This window comes from Neolamprologus brichardi, chromosome 3, assembly GCF_056152115.1.
Source record: "Neolamprologus brichardi isolate AB-2024 chromosome 3, ASM5615211v1, whole genome shotgun sequence".
Classification (NCBI taxonomy): Eukaryota; Metazoa; Chordata; class Actinopteri; order Cichliformes; family Cichlidae; genus Neolamprologus; species Neolamprologus brichardi.
Window position 1 is genome coordinate 54,553,118 of NC_142106.1, and position 22,089 is coordinate 54,575,206.

The window sequence follows — 22,089 nt, forward strand, 5'->3', positions numbered from 1 at the left end:
TGCTGAGCCAAAGCACTTTTTCATATACAAATTAAAACCTTTAATAGAAACCTATTGGTCAGCATCTTATTAGCATGCTGTTAGCTTCATTCCACAGAAAACTGAGAGAAACTAACAGAGTTGATAAAGAATAAAGAGAAATGTGCTGATTTAAAGCCTTTGAAGTGCTTCAGATGATCTCTGTCCACTTCTGTCCACTCATTCATTCATGTAAGCTTTCTAATGCAGCTTTGATCTTCACAGTATGCTTTATGAAACTCATTCTAACCCTTAATGTCAGAGTGTTCCTCCTTCTCTTTCCCATCATTCATGCTGGCAGTGGAGGAGATTTGGATGTTGGACTGTGTTTTGGATGATGTCTGTATGTTTGAGTTGGACTGCTGTCTGTAAAGCAAACACACATTTTGCTTTGGATTTCAGTGTCAGACAGACTTTAAGGTGGAATGAAGAGTTGAAGAGTTTCACAGTGAATTATCCAGTGGAGGATTTTTCTTCTTCTTTGAAGGTTTGAAATGTGAACATTGTTCTGCTGCAGTCAATGGACTAAACCAGAGAAGAAGAAAACAGACTTTACCATGAAGATCCTCAGTGTGGATCAGTATAATATCAGCCTGATGTCTGCAGTTTAGTGTCAGCACAACTTTCACATCATATTCATCTCAGCACAACTAAAACATGCTGACTGACCTCAGAGTTTCAAGTCCACATCCTGGACTCTCCAGGAAACCACACAGATGCTTCACTCCTGAATCCTGCAGCTTTTTCTTGGTCGAAGACCAGTAGTCAGTACTCAGGTCCAGCTCTCTCAGATGGGAGGGGTTGGACTTCAGTGCTGCTGCCAGATAATCACAGCTGATCTTTGACAAACCACAGACACTCAATCTGTATAAAGAATGAAAGATGTAAGTTTATTAGACAAAGTTTGAGCTTGAAATCATTCAGTGTTTCATCATCTGTTCAGAGCTGAAGAAGGTTCAGAATGTAGAAGTTTAGAAAATGGAAACTCCAAACAGCTGAAGCCAACAGGAAGCAGCTTCAAACAAACACAACAAGAGAAAAAACTCTGAATGTTTCACGTTAAAGTCGTACATTTATCATAAAAACAGGACAAAGACTTGAAAAAGTTGTGTTTTTCCTTCCAGGAACCACAAGGCTTCACTTTTAAAGGTGAAGTGTGAAAGAAATGGACATATTTGAAGTCCAACACCTTTTTCCAGTCACATTATTAAAGCAGACAAACTACAAGCTCATTTTCATTCCAACAAGTCATCTTCTGACCTGGACTAACAACACTGGTCTCTTTGTGCAGCTGGCTGTGAGACGAGTGCTCAGGGAGCGTCTACAAAGTGCAACACTGAAACAACATCACACACTAATTTGCTTCGTCTACGTCTTCAAGTAACTTAAAGAAGTCCAGACGCTTTTCTTTGCAAGCTCCTTTGACTAATTTGCTTCCATCATCCAACCTGAAGAGGAAACAGAGACGGCTCCCTTTCAAAGTAAAAGCTGCTCCTTTTGGACACAATATCAAAGAAAGTCTACAGAATAACATAGAAAAGACAGAACAAAGTTTTGGTTGTTTTTAAATTGTACAGAAATGAAACTACACTAAGCTCAATTATGTGACAGACATTTCATCCCATGTCAGTTTGGCCTCATCCTGGGCTGGATTATCCAGCACACACTCTGACCACAGGCCCAGGGGCCACGCACAGCTGGGCTCCATCCAAGAGACAGGAAACAAACCAACACAATAATAAAAAGCACCATGTGATCTTCTTACATCTTCAAGACAAACATAGTAAAAACATGAGCATATTTGTTTCCTGATAAAATGATGTGAAAGGGTAGAACAGAGTAAAGTGGTGGTGTTACAGCCTTTCTCCCCTCTGCTGCCGAGGCTGTTAGTCTCTCCCAAACTCAGCTACAGGACTTCCAAATGAATGAAACCAGCAGAAGTGGCTTTACAAATGAAAGAGGAAGAGGAGAAGAAGAGGAGAGCGAGGCCACCCTGACCATCACTCCAGCTGAAAACATCACAGTTCCATTAAAGTTGGTGAGAAAATGTTGAGCAGGATGAGCTGCTGGCTAATCTGGAGGCTGTAGCAGCAAATCGCAGTCACAGTGGATTTCCACTCATGAAAAAGCTCTGGCTGCTTCATTTCTCATCTCATATCAGAGACTTTAATGCTTCACTGAAGCTGTACTGTGATGCTTCCATATTCCAGTGAGGCCTCCATAATGATTTCAGCTGTTCTGTACACACACTGTGTGCCCTGTATGGCTCAAAGTCTCTGCAGCCTGTTTTTATCTGCTATCATCAGATCTTCATCATCCTCATTCACATCCCTCACACACTCTACAGCCTCATCAGCACTGACTTCATCTTCACTGACTGATGGAGCACAACATGAACCTGTGGAGGCTGAGACACTGTCCTGTCAAACATCTCCGTGTCACCACTCCACTTCTGTCAGCCTTTAAATGAACCCTGCTCAAGTCTGTCACTTCTGTTTGGAGCCAAAAGGAAAAACTGTTGTTCAGTCATTTGGAAAGACAACATTTCTGAAAGCACTCAAACTTCTTCACATTTGTCTTCAGACAAATCCTGAACATTTAGGAACTAAAGAAAGTTTCAAACATCAATCTAAGACCTGATATATAGAAAAAAAAACAACAGCCGCAGTCAGTGAACTCACCTCAGAGTCTCCAGTCGACAGTTTGGACTCTCCAGTCCAGCACACAGAAGCTTCACTGCTGAATCCTTGATGTCATCATTTCCACTCATGTCCAGCTCTGTCAGATGGGAGTTGTTGGACTTAAGAGCTGAGGCCACAACTTCACAGTGAGACTCTGAGAGTCGACAGTCAATCAGTCTGTGATGATAGAAAATATAAAATGTGTTATTATACAAGCAGAAAATCTGCATTATAAACACAGACTGAATGTATATGGAGACAAAACAGAGTGAGGTCATAATCTGATGAATCTGCTCTTCACATCTGTGCTTCAGCTCCTCTTACTGTGTTTGACATGACACAACGATTGAGTCTCTCTCAGACCTGCAGACTTTTAATGAGAATCTTTGTTTGGCTTTAATCTGCAGATGAAGGAGGAAGATGGTGTCACATTTAGGCTTCCATAATGTCCACAGTCTGTCACTGAGATCTGATCCAGAGTCAGAGTGAAGACACACACTTGGACTGTTTCCTGTTTTGACTTCAGAACATTTTGAATGAGTTCAGCTCAGTGAAGAGTTCCAGCTGGAAAGATGATCTCTGTTTGCTACCTGCTGTCAGGTACGACTGTTCACGTCCACACGCAGGAAAAACCTGCTGACTGTTAACAAACGGAGCAGAAATCTCATCACTGGACAATAATGATGAATGAACTCAGAGCTGCTGATATCAGATCTGATTTCAGGGGAACTAAACACAGAAATGATTGGCTCATTTTAGCTTTCTGAGCCATTATCTGCTGGTGTGTCGCTAGTTGGCAGAAAATGATTTGTATTCCTGTTCAGGGCTTCAGTGTTGATGAGTCCAGATCCAGGTGACAGCAAGTCAAAATGATGTTACCTGTCTGTGTCCAGCAGCAGCCTGTATTCACTTTGAATATTGTTATAACCTGACATGGATCAGTTTGTCTTTGATTGGTTTGTAAATGTCACTGTTTCCATTGGACCTGAGTGACGGTACAAAGACAGAGAGGGAGAGAAAGGAGAGAGAGGATGGAGACAGCAAAGAGAGAGCAAACACAAACAGGTGAGAGTGGACAGGTGACCAAGGTCAGCAACCAATCAGAGAGCTTCTGTTTGACCCACAGTCACTGATGATGACTTCACATAACCAAGCAGTGTGTTACTCTGATATCAAATATGGATCCTGCTCTTCTAATAATGATCATCAGATGATATTATTGTGTTATTTTGTAGCTGAATACAATGTTTGTGTGATTATCAGTGAAAGAAGCAGTGAGGAGGATGGAGAGAGAGAGACGACAGAGGGTGAAGTTAGAAACACTAAAAGGATTTTTCATGGATGATTTGAGTGATTTCCAGCAGGACACTTAAACATGTCAGTGGACGTCCTAAAGAACATATTCACTGATATGAAACGTGTCGTTGAACAGGATTAATATCAGTGGAAACATGGTGGAAACAGCTGTGACTGCATGGATGTGACACACTTCAAATCTGTTCTCCACTCTTGGATTTGGGATCCATGGAGCTGCTGCTGAGTCTGTACAATAAAGGAATGGTGTGGAAGGTTGCAGCGTACGGACAAACACTTTGTGGTTACAATCTGATTTTATTTTCAAAATTAAACTACTAACCTACACTGATCAATATGTTAATGATCACATCTGGACTCACCGAGCCTTTCTGCAGTTCCTCACAGCTGGAATCAGTCTCAGTCGTCCCTGCTCTGATGTTTTGTACTTCAGCAGGTCCAACTCATCCAGAACCTCCTCTGACATCTGCAGCATGAAGGCCAGAGCTGAGCACTGGATCTCAGAGAGTTTCTCTGATCTGTTCTCTGACTTCAGGAACTTTTGGATCTCCTTATGTACTGAGAGGTGGTTCATCTCCATCAGACAGTGGAAGATGTTGATGCTTCTGTCAGGAGAGATTTCATCACTGTTCATCTCCTCCAGATTGTTGATGACTCTCTGGATGGTTTCTAGACTAATCACTGTCTGACCCAGCAGACCTACTAAGAGTCTCTGGTTGGACTCCAGACAGAGGCCATGAAGGAAGCGAACAAACAGGTCCAGGTGGCCATTTTTACTCTGGAGGGATTTGTCCATGGCTCGTTTAAGGAAATCATGCAAAGAGGACTCGTTGTATTCTTTTCCCAAAACGTTCTTCAGCACCTCTGTCTTCCTGTTGGTGTGACAGTGGAACATGTAGACAGCAGCCAGAAACTCCTGAATGCTCAGATGAACAAAGCAGTAGACTGGTTTCTGGAAGATCACACACTCTCTTTTGAAGATCTCTGTACAAACTCCTGAGTACACCGAGGCCTCTGTCACATCCAGACCACACTGCTCCAGGTCTTCTTGGTAGAACATGATGTTTCCTTTCTCCAGATGTTCAAACGCCAGCTTCCCAAGCTTCAGAAGAACTTCCCTGTCAGCCTCCGTCAGCTCCTGTGGACTCGTCTCATGTCCCTTATGGTACTTGTTCTTCTTCCTCTTTGTCTGAACCAGCAGGAAGTGTGAGTACATGTCAGTTAGGGTCTTGGGCAGCTCTCCTCTCTGCTCTGTAGTCAACATGTGCTCCAGAACTGTAGCAGTGATCCAGCAGAAGACTGGGATACTACACATGATGTGGAGGCTCCTGGATGTCTTCATGTGGGAGATGATTCTGCTGGACAGCTTTTCATCACTGAATCTCCTCCTGAAGTACTCCTCCTTCTGGGCGTCAGTGAAGCCTCGTACTTCTGTTAGTCTGTCAACACATGTAGGAGGGATCTGATTGGCTGCTGCAGGTCGGGAAGTTATCCAGACGAGAGCCGAGGGAAGCAGATTCCCCTGGATGAGGTTTGTCAGCAGCTGGCTGACTGATGACTTCTGTGTGACATCAGACAGCAGCTTCCTGTTGGTTAAATCCAATGAAAGTCTGCTTTCATCCAGGCCGTCAAAGATGAACAAAAGCTGAGAGACAGCCAGCTTCTCTGCTGTGACCTTCTGTAATGTTGGATGGAAAACATGGAGCAGCTCCAGAAGACTGTACTGCTCATCTCTGATCAGGTTCAGCTCCCTTAATGAAAGCAGAACCACAGCACTGACATGTTGGTTCTCCAAGCCCTCTGCCCAGTCCAGAGTGAACTTCTGCAAGGAGAAGGTTTTTCCAACACCAGCCACGCCGTTGGTCAGAACCACTCTGATGGGTCTCTGTTGGTCAGGTAAGGCTTTAAAGATGTCCTGGCACCTGATTGGAGCGTCATGGAGGGCGTCCATCTTGGAAGCTGTCTCCAGCTGCCTCACCTCATGTTGGGTATGAACCTCTTCACTCTGTCTCTCTGTGATGTAGAGCTCAGTGTAGATCGTGTTGAGGAGGGTTCTACTTCCTGTTTCATCACTTCCTTCAGTCACACGTTCACATCTCCTCCTCAGACTGATCTTATGTTCATCTAAAACCTCCTGCAGACCAACATCTGCTGAAATAAAGAAATACAATGAGACTAAAGAGAACGTAAACTCTTCAATGTCTGAACAACACAAGAAGTCCAGTTTTCAGAAATGAGTCCATCAGCAGACAGATGTTCAGTCTTCCTTTGTACACAGCTGCTCTGACTGGCTGTCTGCAGTCCAGCTCTGCTTCTGGATCTTTCTCCACACTGGGGACAGGAGGAGTCTCCTGATGAAGCAGACTGGTCCCAGTATGAGGAGATGCACTGTCTGCAGAACCAGTGTCCACAGCTGGTAGAGACTGGATCCTTCGGGACGTCCTGACACAAAGCACAGCAGGACAGCTGCTCCTCCTCACAAACACCACTCCTCTTCCTCTTCCTCTCTCTGTGAAAACATGTCTTTATCACTAAAAACATTTACTGTCAGTGAAAAACATAAAGATGTGACCAAACTGCAGTTCCTCACAGTTCCTTTGATTTCATCAACACTAATGAGCTGCTCTTCCTGTCGGCCTGTCTCATTAAACACTGAGTGATGAATACAAACTCAACACTTCCTGCAGACTTCCTGACTTCACAATAAAAGCTTTCCATCAGAGAGAGACAGTTATGACTTTCACTGTTTTACAGCCGCCGTGTGCAGATTATCTGGGTCAGTTCACTCTGAAGCAGCTTAGAAGTATCCGTGTAGAGCCGTGGTCTGACACACAGAGACTTCTGATTTTCTCTATTTAAATAAACATGATGAAGATGAGCAGGTTTCTCTTCTAGTATAAAACTCTGTGTCTCTCTGGCTGGCTCATGATGGCTTTTCAGGTTTTATGTTTTGCTCTCTCCTGCTAGTGTTTTGCCTGCCTGGGTGGAGCTTGTAATGGCCTCTCGCTCTTGGTCCACACAGTTATGATGATTACACCACCTGTTGCTGATTCACCTGGGCTTACCGGGAACCATTTAACGCTGCGGCGTGGAGCAGTTCGTCGCTGGGACATTGACTCTCCTGTGTTCATGATCTCAGCTCCTTTCTAAGAAATCTCTCTCTAAATTCGACAGCTGGGTTAACTTTGTGTATACTTTGAGTATATATTTCCCGGGACCTGGTTACAGACGCTTACCTGTGACTCCCGTGTGTGGCTGTGTGAGTGGAGAGCAGGACAAGAGTGACTGAAGATGAGTGAGTGTGGACTCCCTTCCTACTTTTCCCTTTGAGCCCTGGACCCCCTCCCCAACTCACTGTACATATATAGAGCACTGTGGTTCACCCCTTTGGTGAATAAACTGTCACCTTTTTGTTTGTCAGAACTCAGTCTGTGCTTGAGTTCCTCTGTTAGCCATGACATTTTGTTTGGTTCTCTCTCTTCAGGTCCCTGTAAGTGTTTGATCGGCCTTTCTAAAACATCATATTTATTCTGCTTTGATTGTTTTGTGTGCTGAGGGACATTGTTGCATGATCCACTTTTTCTTATCACTCAAGTATCCTGATACTTTCAGAAAGTTGGAGAGCTCTCCTGGCTTGCTTAGTCTTTGCTCTGTACTGCAGTACTTGCACTGGTTTCACTGGACAAGTCTGCATGTGACTCTACAACTGATCTGACATTGTGGCACAAACACAGTAAACAAACACTACGAGCACCTTGTTTCATGTGCAGTGGCTTTCTTCTCATTCTGTTACTGAACACTGTATGAAAAGCCTCTCACTGCCAGCATCCTTCCAGCCCCACGACAACAAGACCAACTCACATCTTCACAACACCAGGAATTTTTCCCCTTTTCTTTGGAGAAACTGAGAAGCCAATAGGATTGTAGCTCAAACTTGCCCACAGTCCTGCTTCATCACTGCTCACTCCTACCTGTGTTGGTGCTCATTGGACAGTCATAGCCTGCTGTTAGCATGAATGCTAAATGTACTGCTGTGGATGATCAGCAGAAAAAGATGTTGTCAGTTTGACTGTTTGCTGTATTTAAAGTGTTTTTCTCAGTTCATCTGTATTCAAAGTGCATTCGGGGCTTTAGCTGACAGCTCTTTGTGCTAACAAACTAAACTCTCTTAGTTTAAGCCAACAGACTTTACCAAACACAAAGCCTGCTGCTGCCTCCATGGGTTAGCTTGTGTGACTGGTGTTTGCACCAATGAAATCTAAATCACACTAATGTGTCCTCCAAGGTGTTTGGTGGGAGCACTGAGTGAAACATAAGAGCTCTGGTAAAATAACAAACAGGGCTGTGAGAGCAACTGAAGTGATAAAAATACTGTTTAAAAATAAAAAACACTTTGATGTTCTCTCGTCACCGAACAAAGTCCAAACCCTGTGAACTATTTTAGCTTTAATAATTGTGGATTCAGGTATCCTGAACCCATCTTTGGACATTTTTAATGAAATATTTTAAAACTCCATCAAAGACTCCTGATGTGGCTGTTTGGAGAAGGAAAAGAGGGACAAAGTGGAGCGTCGAGCTGAGGCTTCATTCGCTGCAAACCTACAGTTATGTTTTCTTATTTCTGCTGTTTGCATGTTCACAGCTGAAATAAAGCTGCCTCTTTGACTTCATCCTGTTGTGTTTGGGTCCAATCCTGCCTGCCACACAGCGCTACAGGACAAAGTCTAATATTTTTATCTTGTTAATGAATCTTTGGTCAAATTTATCCAGGAAAACACAAACATGTAAAGGAGTCATCACAGTTCTCTGACCTCGTTGGTCCAGGTTCAGCACTGAAGTTTGGAAGGTGACCTTTGGACTGATCACTCCTCACAGATGGACAGCTGGATCCTGCAGACTGTGACCTCTGACCTCTGCAGACACAAACATGTTTTATTCAATGATCAATTCTCTGATGAAGTGATTGAAGCAGCTGTGATCACACAGACTGCAGATAATGCAGCTGTTTCCTGTCAGTAACAGTCCTCTTAGATTAGAGTTCAGCTTTTTACAGGAAAACAAATGTCCCTGAATGCAACAGTGAGACACAGTCTGCCTGTGTGGCTGTGATAGCTGCCGTTAGGAGCGCTCATGTGTTTGCAGTTAGACGAGGAGATGTTACCATCATGGACATGTTAACAAATCCTGCAGCATCACGTGGCACAAACACTTTGTGTTCCTGTCATCTGCGAGCAACAGGAAGTTCATTAATAAAGGCGGGATGGAGACGTGACTGTGATGGTTCTCCTTCATCCAGCTGTTACACTCTTCTAAAGAGGAGTCAAACTACCCACTGCTAGCAGCTGTTTCTATCATAGTTTAGGATCCAGATGTGTGAGGTCTAAATTTACACCTCTGATTAAAATAAATAGTTAAAAACAGCCAATTGTGTCCAAATGTGTCTTAAAACCAGATTAACTGACAGTTACAGCTGAGCCTGTGTGTCCTTGGAGACGCTGCTCTCCTACAGAGATGCATTTTAGAAACCAGGAAACATCAAAATCATTTAAATCAGAGAGTTCATGTTACTAACAGCTCACCTCTCTGCAGCAGAGTCTTTAAACTTAATGAAGAAATATTTAGACGTGTCACTCTTACAGGACACACTTCTGGGTGCAGGTCCAGGCTGGTTCCTGTAAATAATGATGGAGCAGTGATGTGAGTGCTGAGCTGTGACATGGAGAAGAGTCATGGACAGTTAGAGATGGTCATCTCACCTCTGAGTTTTGGTCTGGCTCTCATGTTCCCCACACAGAGTGCTTTTAGAGGGAGGGACTCCCTCCTCTCTGTCCTCACACTGATCCATGCTGCTGAAAATGTCCAGATGAACAGAATCAACTTTTTGGGGATTTACTTACCTGGATGATTGAGCATCAAGACACTTTTTAATATTTTACTAATTTCTGAAGCTTTTTACCAACTTTCTTCAAATTGGTCTGCTGTCATTTTATTGTTGACAAAAAGAGATTTTGAGTTTGACTGTTGAAGTTTCCATGTGGGACTGTTGCTGCAACACCAGAATGTTACTACAGAATACACTTTATATTGTGAGCACTTGGATGTTAGTCCAGTGGTCCTAAACTGACACACCTGCACCTGGATTCATTCTGACCAGATTTTAGCCCAACAGTGTTTCATACTTAATACATCAGACACAAACTCTACAGCTGTCATTGTGTGCAGTGTGTGTGCAGCGGGACACTGTGTCCTATGAGTGTTATACTACAATAAACAGAGCCTGACCGCGGGCATAAAGAGGGCAAAAACCCACTTATGCTCTAAAGATGAAGTTCTATTTCTCTTCAAATGACCCTCAGAGCATGTGGAGGGTCATTAAACGCATCACAGATTACCTCAAGAACAACAGGCTGAAGAACATAAAAACAGAGTTTCTGTCTGATGGTTTGAACATGAAACAGGAATTATTGAGCAAAAACGGCCAGTTTACTAACTCTGCGGAATTTATGAACTAACATCAGCGCATTCACCTACAATACACGAATGAATATCACCAGTTAAACTGAAAAAGGAAAATAACCTGCATACAAATACGACAGCAGACTAAAGCGAACGAGCACAGAAATGCATTTTATAGATGAAATGTTGGCAGCGACTTCCGAAAAGCAACAAGGACACCCCTGTCTCACTGTCAGCATTTAAAGAACATCCACCTATGGCTCAAATTGGGGTCATGAATATTTTGTACTTGTAAATCAGGATTTGTATGTCTAAAAAAGATTTGTGTGTGGACTTAGCCAAAAAAGCAAGGCTCTGGAGTTCCCTGTATTAAGCACGTAAACCTGTGACACAAAAATCACAAAACTCGGACAACCACAGACTGTTTTCCTTCCTAGTGATGAAGGAAAACGCTGGGCTGGCATGAAAAGTGGCATTTATTCCCTTCAAGGACATGAAGCTTCATAAAGCACCCCTCCAATAGCCAAACCCACCTGTTCTCTGATTGGATTGTTAAATTTGTGATTGACATGACATTGGCCAATCAGATGAAAGGAAGAAAAATGAGGTCGTACTTGTAACTTGAAACTTGAGTGCAGAGTTTCACACGTATTTCTTGGCTAAGTCCACACACAAATTATTTTTACACCTACAAAACTGATTTACAAGTGCAAAATATTTATGACCACAATTTGAGCCCATACATCCACAGACTGATGGAGGCAGGAGAAGCTGCCTACAGTCATCAGTCAGTGGATCCACAGTAACATCGACTCTGAGTTCAGCTGCTGATCATCAACTAACTGTTTCTGTCTCATTCCCAGACTCTGATCTCACATAAAACGAAGCAGATTTATGCTGAAACTAAGCTGCACACAGCTGATGTTAGCCAGGAAAACAGTACAGACTGCTAACGTTACCTTAACATGGAGACGATCAACTGCGCCACAACATTCACGAAAGCGAAAGTAAAAGCGACGGAAGGAAACGATCAGAGAGGCGTTTGAGGGACGTTCAGAGTCAGGAACCTCAGAAACGGATCAGGCTGGAGTTTAATTCTGTTTTAATCTTTAGAAACATCTGGAAATAGTTATAAAAATGCTGCGTAATAAAGAAAAATAGTGTAGATTAGTTTGAGTTGTGTTTAGCTGATCTGTGTGTTTAATCAAAGCTAAACTGAAGAGTTCGTTTTGTGGAGGAGCAGCAAGACTTTCAGTGTTACTCTCAGGAGAAAGCCTCCCAAATGTCTGTTGTCTTAATAGTGGAATTATCTGGAAAATGAACCAGTTCTTATAAGCTGCTTTTCTATATGAGCAGTCAAAGCATTTTATACAGCGTGCTTCATTCACACAAGCACTTCTTTTTCTAACAATGACACTATGATGGATGCATCGGAGAGGAAGTCGGGGTTCCATATCTTGCCCAAGGATACCGTGGCGTGCAGACTGGAGCAGCCAGGGATCAAACCTCCAACCTTCCAGTTAGTAATTCTACCTGCTGAGCTACAGTCTGTACTTCCTGAACAACACACCCTCCTTTTGTTTCTTTATTTACAGTAGCAACCAGGACCATAATGAACCCTGACTCAACAGACACTCAGGATCCACCTGCCCAGTAAGTCACCCACTAACTGTAACTATCAGAGCCCTGACCTTCTGCAGAGACGAGTCACACTGAACACAGCAAGTGTCCCTGCTCTCAGATACAAAACCTGCCTTTAAAAGTTCAGAGTAATGAAATCAGCAGTTCTGATTCTAGAATTTGTAGTCTCACACACTTGTGCACTTTTGTTGTTTTGGTTCACATCGGTTGATTTTCTGCTGCAAACAACTAATGAGAACATTTTATAAACCTTTGAGTGTCCATCAGGATCCTGTAGAAACAGCTTCCATGTCAAATACTAAACATCATTATTTACATTCTGTTTATTTATTTTTTTAAAGTTACTCTAGCACAGATTTCTTTAGCCAAATGTCTTTCTGTGTCTTCCATACAAACGTTAAACATGCAAACACTCAACACAGCAACACTGAAAACATTTGAGTGTAACTTTCATTCAAATCAAACTTTATTCACAATTACAATAGTGGAAAAAAAAGACAATCTAAATAGTAATACACAACAACCACTGCAGAAATAAATAAAAGAAAACCAAACACAATCCAGACATGAATACACAAATATATTTAAATCTATATATTTATACATTTTAATATGATGTAAAAGAATACAAATACAAAACCTATCAAACTACCAATATGTAAAAAGAAGATCAGAATCAGAATCAGAGAGACTTTATTTATCCCCAAGGGCCAATTAACATACAACAGAGCAGCATGACGTTGAAGATAAGCACAATAAGAGTGAGATAATAAATACACAGTATATACAGTTTTAAAATTACACAGTTTTAAAATTAAAGTGACTGAAGGTGAATAAATAACTGTAAGTGACTAAAAGTGAGTAAAGTGTTGGTAGTATAAGAGTGTAGTTTATGTTTCTGGTGTGGGCAATGTTCTTATCAGCTGGAGTTAAAAAGCAGAGTGGCTTTGGGGACGAAGGTGGTGCTCCTCCTCTCAGTCCTGCAGGAAATGCAGCGGAGGCGTCGCCCAGAGGGGAGCCATTGAAATGCAGGGTGAAGAATGTGAGAGAGGTCGTTGATGATTTTGGCTGCCTGTCTAAGAGCCTGTTGATGAAAACCTGTGCCAGAGTTCTGACAGGCAGGCCAGTGATTTTAGAGAACACTGATGCTGCAGTCTGTTCCTGTATGAAGGCTGAGGGACCAGCAGGTGATGGAGAAGGTCATGATGCTTTCCAGGAAGGCGTAGTAAAAAGTCATCATGATGGGTGTGCTGACTCCAATTTAAAAAAAAAACATTTTAATGTGAAAATTTTAAAAATAAATCTTGACCTGTGTAGTATGTTAACACTATTGGAAGTAAAAATAATTTGAACTCCAATTTCGAAAACACAACTTACTTTTTTCTTCTTTTTTTATAAAGCTCTGACTTGTATTATGAGCATGAGTCTGTGGCCTGGGAGAGAGTCCTGTCTGCAAAATATAGTATATAATGACCAATGCTGGGCAATTAATTATATAGTTACTTCTTCAAAAAAGTAACTCAGTTTGGCAAACAACAAAGTTTTTTGCAGCTATTTTTTTTTAATGCAGCCAAGGCGTTTTTAAATAAACATTTCAAACTATTTACAGAACAATCAGCTGTTCTGCATCAAAGTTGATGCCACACAAATTATTTGTGCCACTGCAAAAAACAATTTCTGTCCACTATGAGATAAAGGAGAACAACAGCCTGATACCTGCAGGCCTGACAACAGCAGATGTATCACTGCTGTAACACCTGTAACATTCAGCAGTCGCCTCATTGTTCTGACACACACAACAAAACTACAGTACACACAAACTACACAAGATTTGCGCTAAACGTCTCAAATCTCTCACATCTCAAACACCGCCGTCACTCCTAAAATTTCCCCCCGTTTCTTAACAACAAGATGCCACGTTGCTATATCATTTTTTGATTGGTCGACATGGTACTTTTTTGGACGAATAGGAAAGGGAGAGGGGGTGGAGTTTGTTTTTGCTCACAGGCTTTCGAGCCTTTTTTCTTATAAAACACAGTTTTTACCGTTTCTTCCCGCAGTAAATATAAACAGCAACAGTATTCAGGAAGAAAACCAAACACTGCATATATTTTTATCACAACTCTGGTTTTATGGGGCCGATCAACACAATTAAAAAACTGGTATAAAGTCCACACTTTGTCCGTCAGTTGTTCCGTCTGTCCTGCTCACATCTCCAATGGTTGCACACGTTGTCATTAACGTGGCTTCACTCCACATCAGCCGCTTTGCTCGCTAAAACACCGGTGTCGGCACATAAGGACGCTGCCATAGCCTGTCAATGACGTTGATTAGCTGCATATATACGAATGTAAATCTCATCATTGGCTGGACTATGGGATAAGGTCGCATAATTCTAATCCCATACGGGAGCAGCCAGTCACTTACTGACTAACACTGCAAAACAGAATTGTTAAAGTAAAATTTTAATTTCAATTCAGGTTAGATTTTTTTATGCGCAACACAGATTTTCTGTGCGCAGAGACCGTGTCAGCAGTGCGCAATTGCGCACGTGCGCAGCTTAGAGGGAACACTGATGCTGAGCCTCCTGGCTTTGGGCTGGAACAAAAGGAAAGTGGAACAACTGGGCCGCACTTTGAGCCAGAGATATCTAAAGGTCATTTTTTCAACACCCATTTTAATGTGTGTGGTAATGGGGGAAAAACACCAGTACTCTAAAAATGTCAATATGAATGACATTTATTAATGTATTCTTAGATCATAAGGATCCTTAGAGAACAAGTGGAGAGCCTGAATGCGAGCAGAAATGAGCTGGGTGTGGATGACGACACACTGCAGCAATGGGTGGCCGATGTGCAGCAATGGGCTGAAGGTGAGTCTCACTATAATGCACTCGTGTATAACAACAGGACCCACCATGGCCTCATTAAAGAACTTAGAATTAAGATCTTTCTGACAGTGTCAACAAACAATGAAAAATAAGCCTTGTAAAAGCACAATTGATGGCAGAGTTGTTGCGTTTGATCAAATTGGATTGGACCTGGGTTGAAGTGACGTCGTACTAGTTGGTTTTATAAACCTGAACACCAACATACTTGTTATCTCATGATAATGCAGCACATGAAGGCTCCAGATGTCTTATAATAAATATCATCAAGTCAGTGATTACAGAGTCCACTGTAGTTTGGTGACTGTTACTCATCCTGTATTCTGATTAATATTCCTCTCACTTAGAAACGGATCAAACTGATGGCAGCCTTGGAGCGTTGCAGGCATGAATAGAGGAGCTTGTCGTCATCATCAGAGTGCGAACACAAAGTCTTTACAGACAAAATGGTGTCACAGTTTCTTTAAAATGGACCGTTTGATGCTCAGTTTGTACAGCTTGTACAGCTACTTTGTAAACAGAATAAAATCAGATGCAGGTTTGTTTAAGCTGGATGTGATTTGTTCTAACAAACAAATTGATGAGTGTAGATTAAATGTAAATATATACTTTATGTGAAGGTGTGAATTTTTTATGATTATCTACAGATAGCAACAAGAGGCGACACAGAATTCGCAAGGTCATCTTAGATGAGAAGAAACGCTTGGCGGCTGCTGTTGACGACTACAACAAGCTCGCTGAACCAACAAAGCAAATCGTATCCAGTGATGCCCTCATCCAGACCGACGTTTGGCCCTGGCAGAGCACAAGTGAACGTAAGCTCTCGATTTCTAAATATCCTTTTTAAACAAACTCCCAGTACCTGAGCAGTAGTTGAATGTTTTCTTCTTGAATCATAATATGCTACTATGTTTTCTCATCTGATGTTGTTAAACTGTAGCTGCTGCTGACCTCCGGACAAAGAGAAGGTGATGGCTGTGAGGCGCCTGAGAGAGGAGGAGATGATCCTTTGCAGGGAGATGCAGCATCACTGGACAGTGTTGCGAATGTGATCTGTGGTGTTGGGGACAATCTCCTCAGACTGTAAGCACATCTTTTATTTATTTATACATTTGGTGATGAATTGATTGAAAATAATAGCAGATGCTAAAGTCTTACTGGATCTTTTACCTATATTTGGGATGCTAGCTAACACTGCCTTCTCCCTTTAATTACATTACATGATCCTAATTCCTTGTGTTTATGAGGTGACGGTTTGTTTGTTTGTTTTACTTATATTTAATAGTTTTGTTGTTTTTACAGCCTCCCTTGTTGGCCTGTCGGAGGATGCACAGAAAGGACTCCATAGCCTGGTTTAAAAAAACAAAGTGAACTGAAAGCTGAAATGCTCAAAGTAAAGGACGTGTACAAGAGAATCCTCAGCCACCAACCACTCCTGGAAATGGACTCGGAGGAGGAGGAGGACATTCCAGACGATGCCCCTGAGAGTGATTTGAGCACTTCTGATGAAGACTGATTGTGTCATCATTGATGTTATGTTTGGTAAAATAAAAAGTTAATCACATCTGTTTAATGTGATTTTTATAATGTCTGTTTTAGAAATTGCTTATCAACAGACATTTTATGTGTTGAGAAGAAAAATGTAATTCCCTTGGTGCAGTTGTTTACCCTGAATCATTTTTTTCCATCTAATTTAATGACATCGTGCAGGATGTTTGGCATTTGCCAGAGAACACCAAGATTGGCAACTTTGCCACTGGCGCCCTGTGCTCTTCACAGATGAAAGCAAGTTCACACTAAGTACTTGTGACAGAGACTGGAGACATATTGGAGAACCTTCTGCTGCCTGCAACATCCTCCAGCATAATGGTTGGGCAGTGGGTCACTAATGGTGTGGGGTGGCATTTCTTTGGGGGACCGCACAGCCCTCCATGTTCTCGGCAGAGGTAGCCTGACTGCCATTAGGTGCTGAAATTAGATCCTCAGACCCCTTGTGAGACTATATGCTGGTGCGGGCGGCCCCGGGTTCCTCCTAATGCAAGACAACGCTAGACCTCATGTGGCTGGAGTGTGTCAGCAGTTCCTGCAAGACGAAGGCATTGATGCTGTGGACTGGTCCGCCCATTCCCCAGACCTGAATCCATTTGAGGACATCTGGGACATCATGTCTCACTCCATCCACCAACTGCACCACAGACTGTCCAGGAGTTGGCAGATTATTTAGTCCTGGAGTCTGGGAGGAGATCCATCAGGAGATCATCTGCCACTTCATCAGGAGCATGCCCAGGTGTTGTAGTGAGGTCATACAGGCATGTGGAGGCCACACAGCCTTCGTTGCGTCGCTGTGACATAATCGGCCTTAAAATGCGGCCTTTGAGGCTGCAGACCCTGAATTGGGATACAGCCCTTAGCTGATTGTGACCTACACCCGTTTTCACACCTTGGCTCGTGTGATTAGGCAGAGGATCAATAGGGAGTCCATGACCCTCTTAGGGGGACACTCACACGGGACCTAAACCTGGGATTCTCCACCAGTCGCTCTCAGAACTGAAGAAACTTCTTGGATAAAACGTCTTCAAGAAACTTAAAGCAGTTCAGACACTTTTCTTTCCCAGCTCCTCAGACTGTCCACCCTGTTAGCTTGGTTAAGCAGCCATGAAGAGTAGAAGGCCAAGTATGAGTTTCAAACAGTAAAGACATTTATTTTTAAACCCTGCAAATAAACATCAAAAGTTTTACATTTCCTAAATTTATCCCACAATCTGAATATAACACCCACTTCCCTACATTTGATCCACTGTGTTAAATATGATTAAGAACAGAATGCAATCATTTGCAAATCCTATAAACCAGTATTTTAAACAAAGTGAGAAAATGAAACATTTAAAGAAAAATATTAGCCCATTTTGAATTTGATGGCAGCATCCTCTCTCCAAAAACTAAAGGCTTTGCGATGTTTAGTGCTGGACCATGTTGGTTAATGTGTAAACTTCTGAAACGTTCAACAGTTTCCATTTTGATTAACCTGACCAACATATAACATAGAACACCTTTGAAGTGGACCTTGCACCACTAGTTTGGCACAACACCGGCGGCTGCCTCGGGTCTCTGCTCCTCCTGCCTCACCTTCTCTCATCCACCTGCTGCCTCTGTGGAAACTCCGCCATAGCCACCACCAAACAACTGACGTATTTTTACACATCGACCAACATCCGGCCAATCCACCTTTCATTGTTTATACCATTACAAAAAAATTAAAAGAAGATCATCAGCCGATTAAAAACGAAAAATCACCATCGGTATGCCCGATGGCCAGTCCAGCTATGGTCGTGCCATCAGTTAACCCTTCACGTGGCAGCTGTGACACGCGTGCCCAGGGTTGCCGACCCCTGCTCTAAAGCATCTGATTTGGATTCCTGAGATCAAATATATTTTCCTTTGGCTTTGTTTTCTTCCCATTTGTGGCTTTAATGTAGTGTTACATCCTGTTTGTTTGCTTCCATCTGTATACATGTCCAGATTCACTGTTATGTTTCTATTCTTACTTTGCTGTGTGATCACTGTTCCCTCTGCTAACTGATGTGACCTTTTGTATCTTACACTGATACTTGTCATATTTGTATCTGCGCCTAAAAGACAAAAAGTTAAAACACAGCTCCACCTCCTGCAGTTCTCCCTCTGAACCACTAGATGTCTCTGTTATCTAAATGAAGAGGTGCAGCACAGCAACCACAGCAGCGCTCAGATCACACGTGTCCTGTTATTATGTATAAAAGCATGAAACAGGTGAGACAGGTGGGATCAATATTAATGTTGTGGAAATATATGAAAAAGCAACAGAAGAGTGAAAACATTTCGTGTTTCTAGAAAGATCTTTCAGCTCATAGCTGCTCACAGACTGTATTTACAAGTGACAAACTGCAACTCTACAGTACATCTACAGTATATATCAAATATATTCTGTATTCAAATCTATTGAGTGATGTTTGAAAGTCTTTCCAGGTGAGTTTAATACAGGAGGGTCTGAAGCCAGAGTCAGACAGAGACTGTGCAGAGACTGTAGAAGGACAGAGCAGCAGCAGAGCAGTCCAGATACACTGATGATCCTCTGTCAGATCCAGAGGGACACACAGGGATGATGCTGGACTCTACATTGTGTCTGACAGTGGAGCTGTTCTCAGAGCAGTTCACTCTGCAGCACTGACAGTCATCTGCACTTCTTCTCATTCCTGTCAGTCACTGCTGGATGAAGCTCTCCTCTCCACCTCCCAGTAACATGGCCCAGTCAGAGCATCTCTACACACAAGCTGCTGCTGCTTCAACCTCTCTGGATCATCAGGACACAGCTGCTCCTCTCTCAGCACACACACCGTCCTGTTTACCATCATCACCTCCACCTGCAGAGAGAAGAAGGAAGAGCAGAGGAGATAAACGAGTGTTTCCAGAGACTCTTCATCAGCTGTCAGTCAGTGATGCAGCACATCCAGTATAAAGAGCAGCAGGGACTTCAGTGCTGGGACTGTACTAGGACGAGAAGGTTGTAGGTTGAAGCTTGTTGGCCTTTCTGTGGAGGTTGGATGTTCTCCCACAGTCCAGTGAAATGCTGCTTAGGTTCATTGGTGCTTCTAAATTGGCTGTAGGTGTGGATGTGAGAGAGTGCTTCTCTCTCTCTCTCTGTTGGCCCTGTGATGGACTGCTCACCTGTGCAGGTGGACCACGCCTCTTGCCCTATGACAGCTAGGGCACAGGCTGCAGCCCTGTGAGCCTAAGGTGAATAAACAGTTAGCAAAAATGATCCATAGATGGCCTGAAATCCCCCAGTTAACAGTTTGGTAGATAGCTATGACATGCTAATCCCATCCAGCAGCTGTATTCTACCTGTAAACTGATCCCTGCTGAGCCAAAGCACTTTTTCATATACAAATTACAACCTTTAATAGAAACCTATTGGTCAGCATCTTATTAGCCTGCTGTTAGCTTCATTCCACAGAAAACTGAGAGAAACTAACAGAGTTGATAAAGAATAAAGAGAAATGTGCTGATTTAAAGCCTTTGAAGTGCTTCAGATGATCTCTGTCCACTTCTGTCCACTCATTCATTCATGTAAGCTTTCTAATGCAGCTTTGATCTTCACAGTCTGCTTTATGAAACTCATTCTAACCCTGAATGTCAGAGTGTTCCTCCTTCTCTTTCCCATCATTCATGCTGGCAGTGGAGGAGATTTGGATGTTGGACTGTGAATTGGATGATGTGTGTATGTTTGTGTTGGACTGCTGTCTGTAAAGCAGACACACATTTTGCTTTGGATTTCAGTGTCAGACAGACTTTAAGGTGGAATGAAGAGTTTGAGAGTTTCACAGTGAATTATCCAGTGGAGGATTTTTCTTCTTCTTTGAAGGTTTGAAATGTGAACATTGTTCTGCTGCAGTCAATGGACTAAACCAGAGAAGAAGAAAACAGACTTTACCATGAACAGACTTTACCATCCTCAGTGTGGATCGGTATAATATCAGCCTGATGTCTGCAGTTTAGTGTCAGCACAACTTTCACATCATATTCATCTCAGCACAACTAAAACATGCTGACTGACCTCAGAGTTTCAAGTCCACATCCTGGACTCTCCAGGAAACCACACAGATGCTTCACTCCTGAATCCTGCAGCTTGTTCTTGGTCGAAGACCAGGAGTAACTACTCAGGTCCAGCTCTCTCAGATGGGAGGGGTTGGACCTCAGTGCTCCTGCCAGATAATCACAGCTGATCTCTGACAAACCACAGTTCGTCAATCTGTATAAAGAATGAAAGATGTCAGTTTATTAGACAAAGTGTGAGCTTGAAATCATTCAGTGTTTCATCATCTGTTCAGAGCTGAAGAAGGTTCAGAATGTAGAATTTTAGAAAATGGAAACTCCAAACAGCTGAAGCCAACAGGAAGCAGCTTCAAACAAACACAACAAGAGAAAAAACTCTGAATGTTTCACATTAAAGTCGTACATTTATCATAAAATCAGGACAAAAATTTGAAAAAGTCGTGTTTTTCTTTTCAGGAACCACAAGGCTTCACTTTTAAAAGTGAAGTGTGAAAGAAATGGACATATTTGAAGTCCAACACCTTTTTCCAGTCACATTATTAAAGCAGACAAACTACAAGCTCATTTTCATTCCAACAAGTCATCTTCTGACCTGGACTAACAACACTGGTCTCTATGTGCAGCTGGCTGTGAGACCAGTGCTCAGGGACCGTCTACAAAGTGCAACACTGAAAGAACATCACACACTAATTTGCTTCCAGCACTTTCACACAAACATCTACTGTCATTATTGTCACCAAACTCTGTGGATCCTTTATTGCAAATTCAAATGGGATCAAATGGTCAGACAAAAGAGGGTTATGAGGAAATATGATGAAATGTTGTGTATTAGCAGCAAGTTATTGAATCATTTTCCTCAGAAATCAAACAAAATGATTGACAAACATGTTTTTACAAACTCAGTGTTGGACTTGGATCAACAGGATAAGCTGATGTTTAAAGGCATTTGAGTCTCGCTGTATGAGAGTCCAGTTATTACTCAATATTTATGGATGATGTTCTTTCAGTGTTGCACTTTGTAGACGCTCCCTGTGCCTCACAGCCAGCTGCACATGGACCAGCTGACATTACCCAGCATTAGAGGCGGGTGTAAAAAAATGGATTTTCCTATTTAAATGGTTTTAATTTGAATAAAGCGATGTTGATTCATTCAATCCTGAATCGATTTTTAATATAAATGTATTTTGCCAGAATCTCAGGTTAAAGCTCCCAAAAGTATTTCAACAACAAGCAAACAGATAAAACAGTAAATGAGAGCAGCTAAACACACAAAGATGGAAACACAGAGCGTGGATCGTTCACTCGACGGCACGTACACGGACACGCCATCGGGGCTGAAAGTGTACAGCTCACAGATCCTGAAGCTGCAGGTTACATCTGTCTCCAACCAAAACTGACTGAACCAGCAGCAAAAGAAGATCCAAACTACGCTTTACGTTTGATGAACATCGTCATGAATTCTCTCTGACTTTGACGTTTACTTCCTGCACAGCTCTCTCTCTC

At 42.4% G+C, this 22,089-nt stretch overlaps 2 protein-coding genes across 2 annotated transcripts in view; both read right to left on the reverse strand.

Annotated features, from left to right (window-relative positions):
- LOC148105865 (protein NLRC3-like) overlaps nt 1–22,089 on the reverse strand; it is a 232,103-nt gene that overhangs the window by 15,878 nt on the left and 194,136 nt on the right. The window lies entirely within an intron of this gene.
- On the reverse strand, nt 669–6,554 carry LOC102780104 (protein NLRC3-like). Its single transcript, XM_087838967.1, has 4 exons — nt 6,281–6,554; nt 4,376–6,164; nt 2,700–2,876; nt 669–882 (listed from the first exon to the last, which is right to left on the reverse strand). Exons 1-4 carry the CDS (start codon nt 6,552–6,554, stop codon nt 669–671), a joined length of 2,454 nt encoding a protein of 817 aa, XP_087695093.1.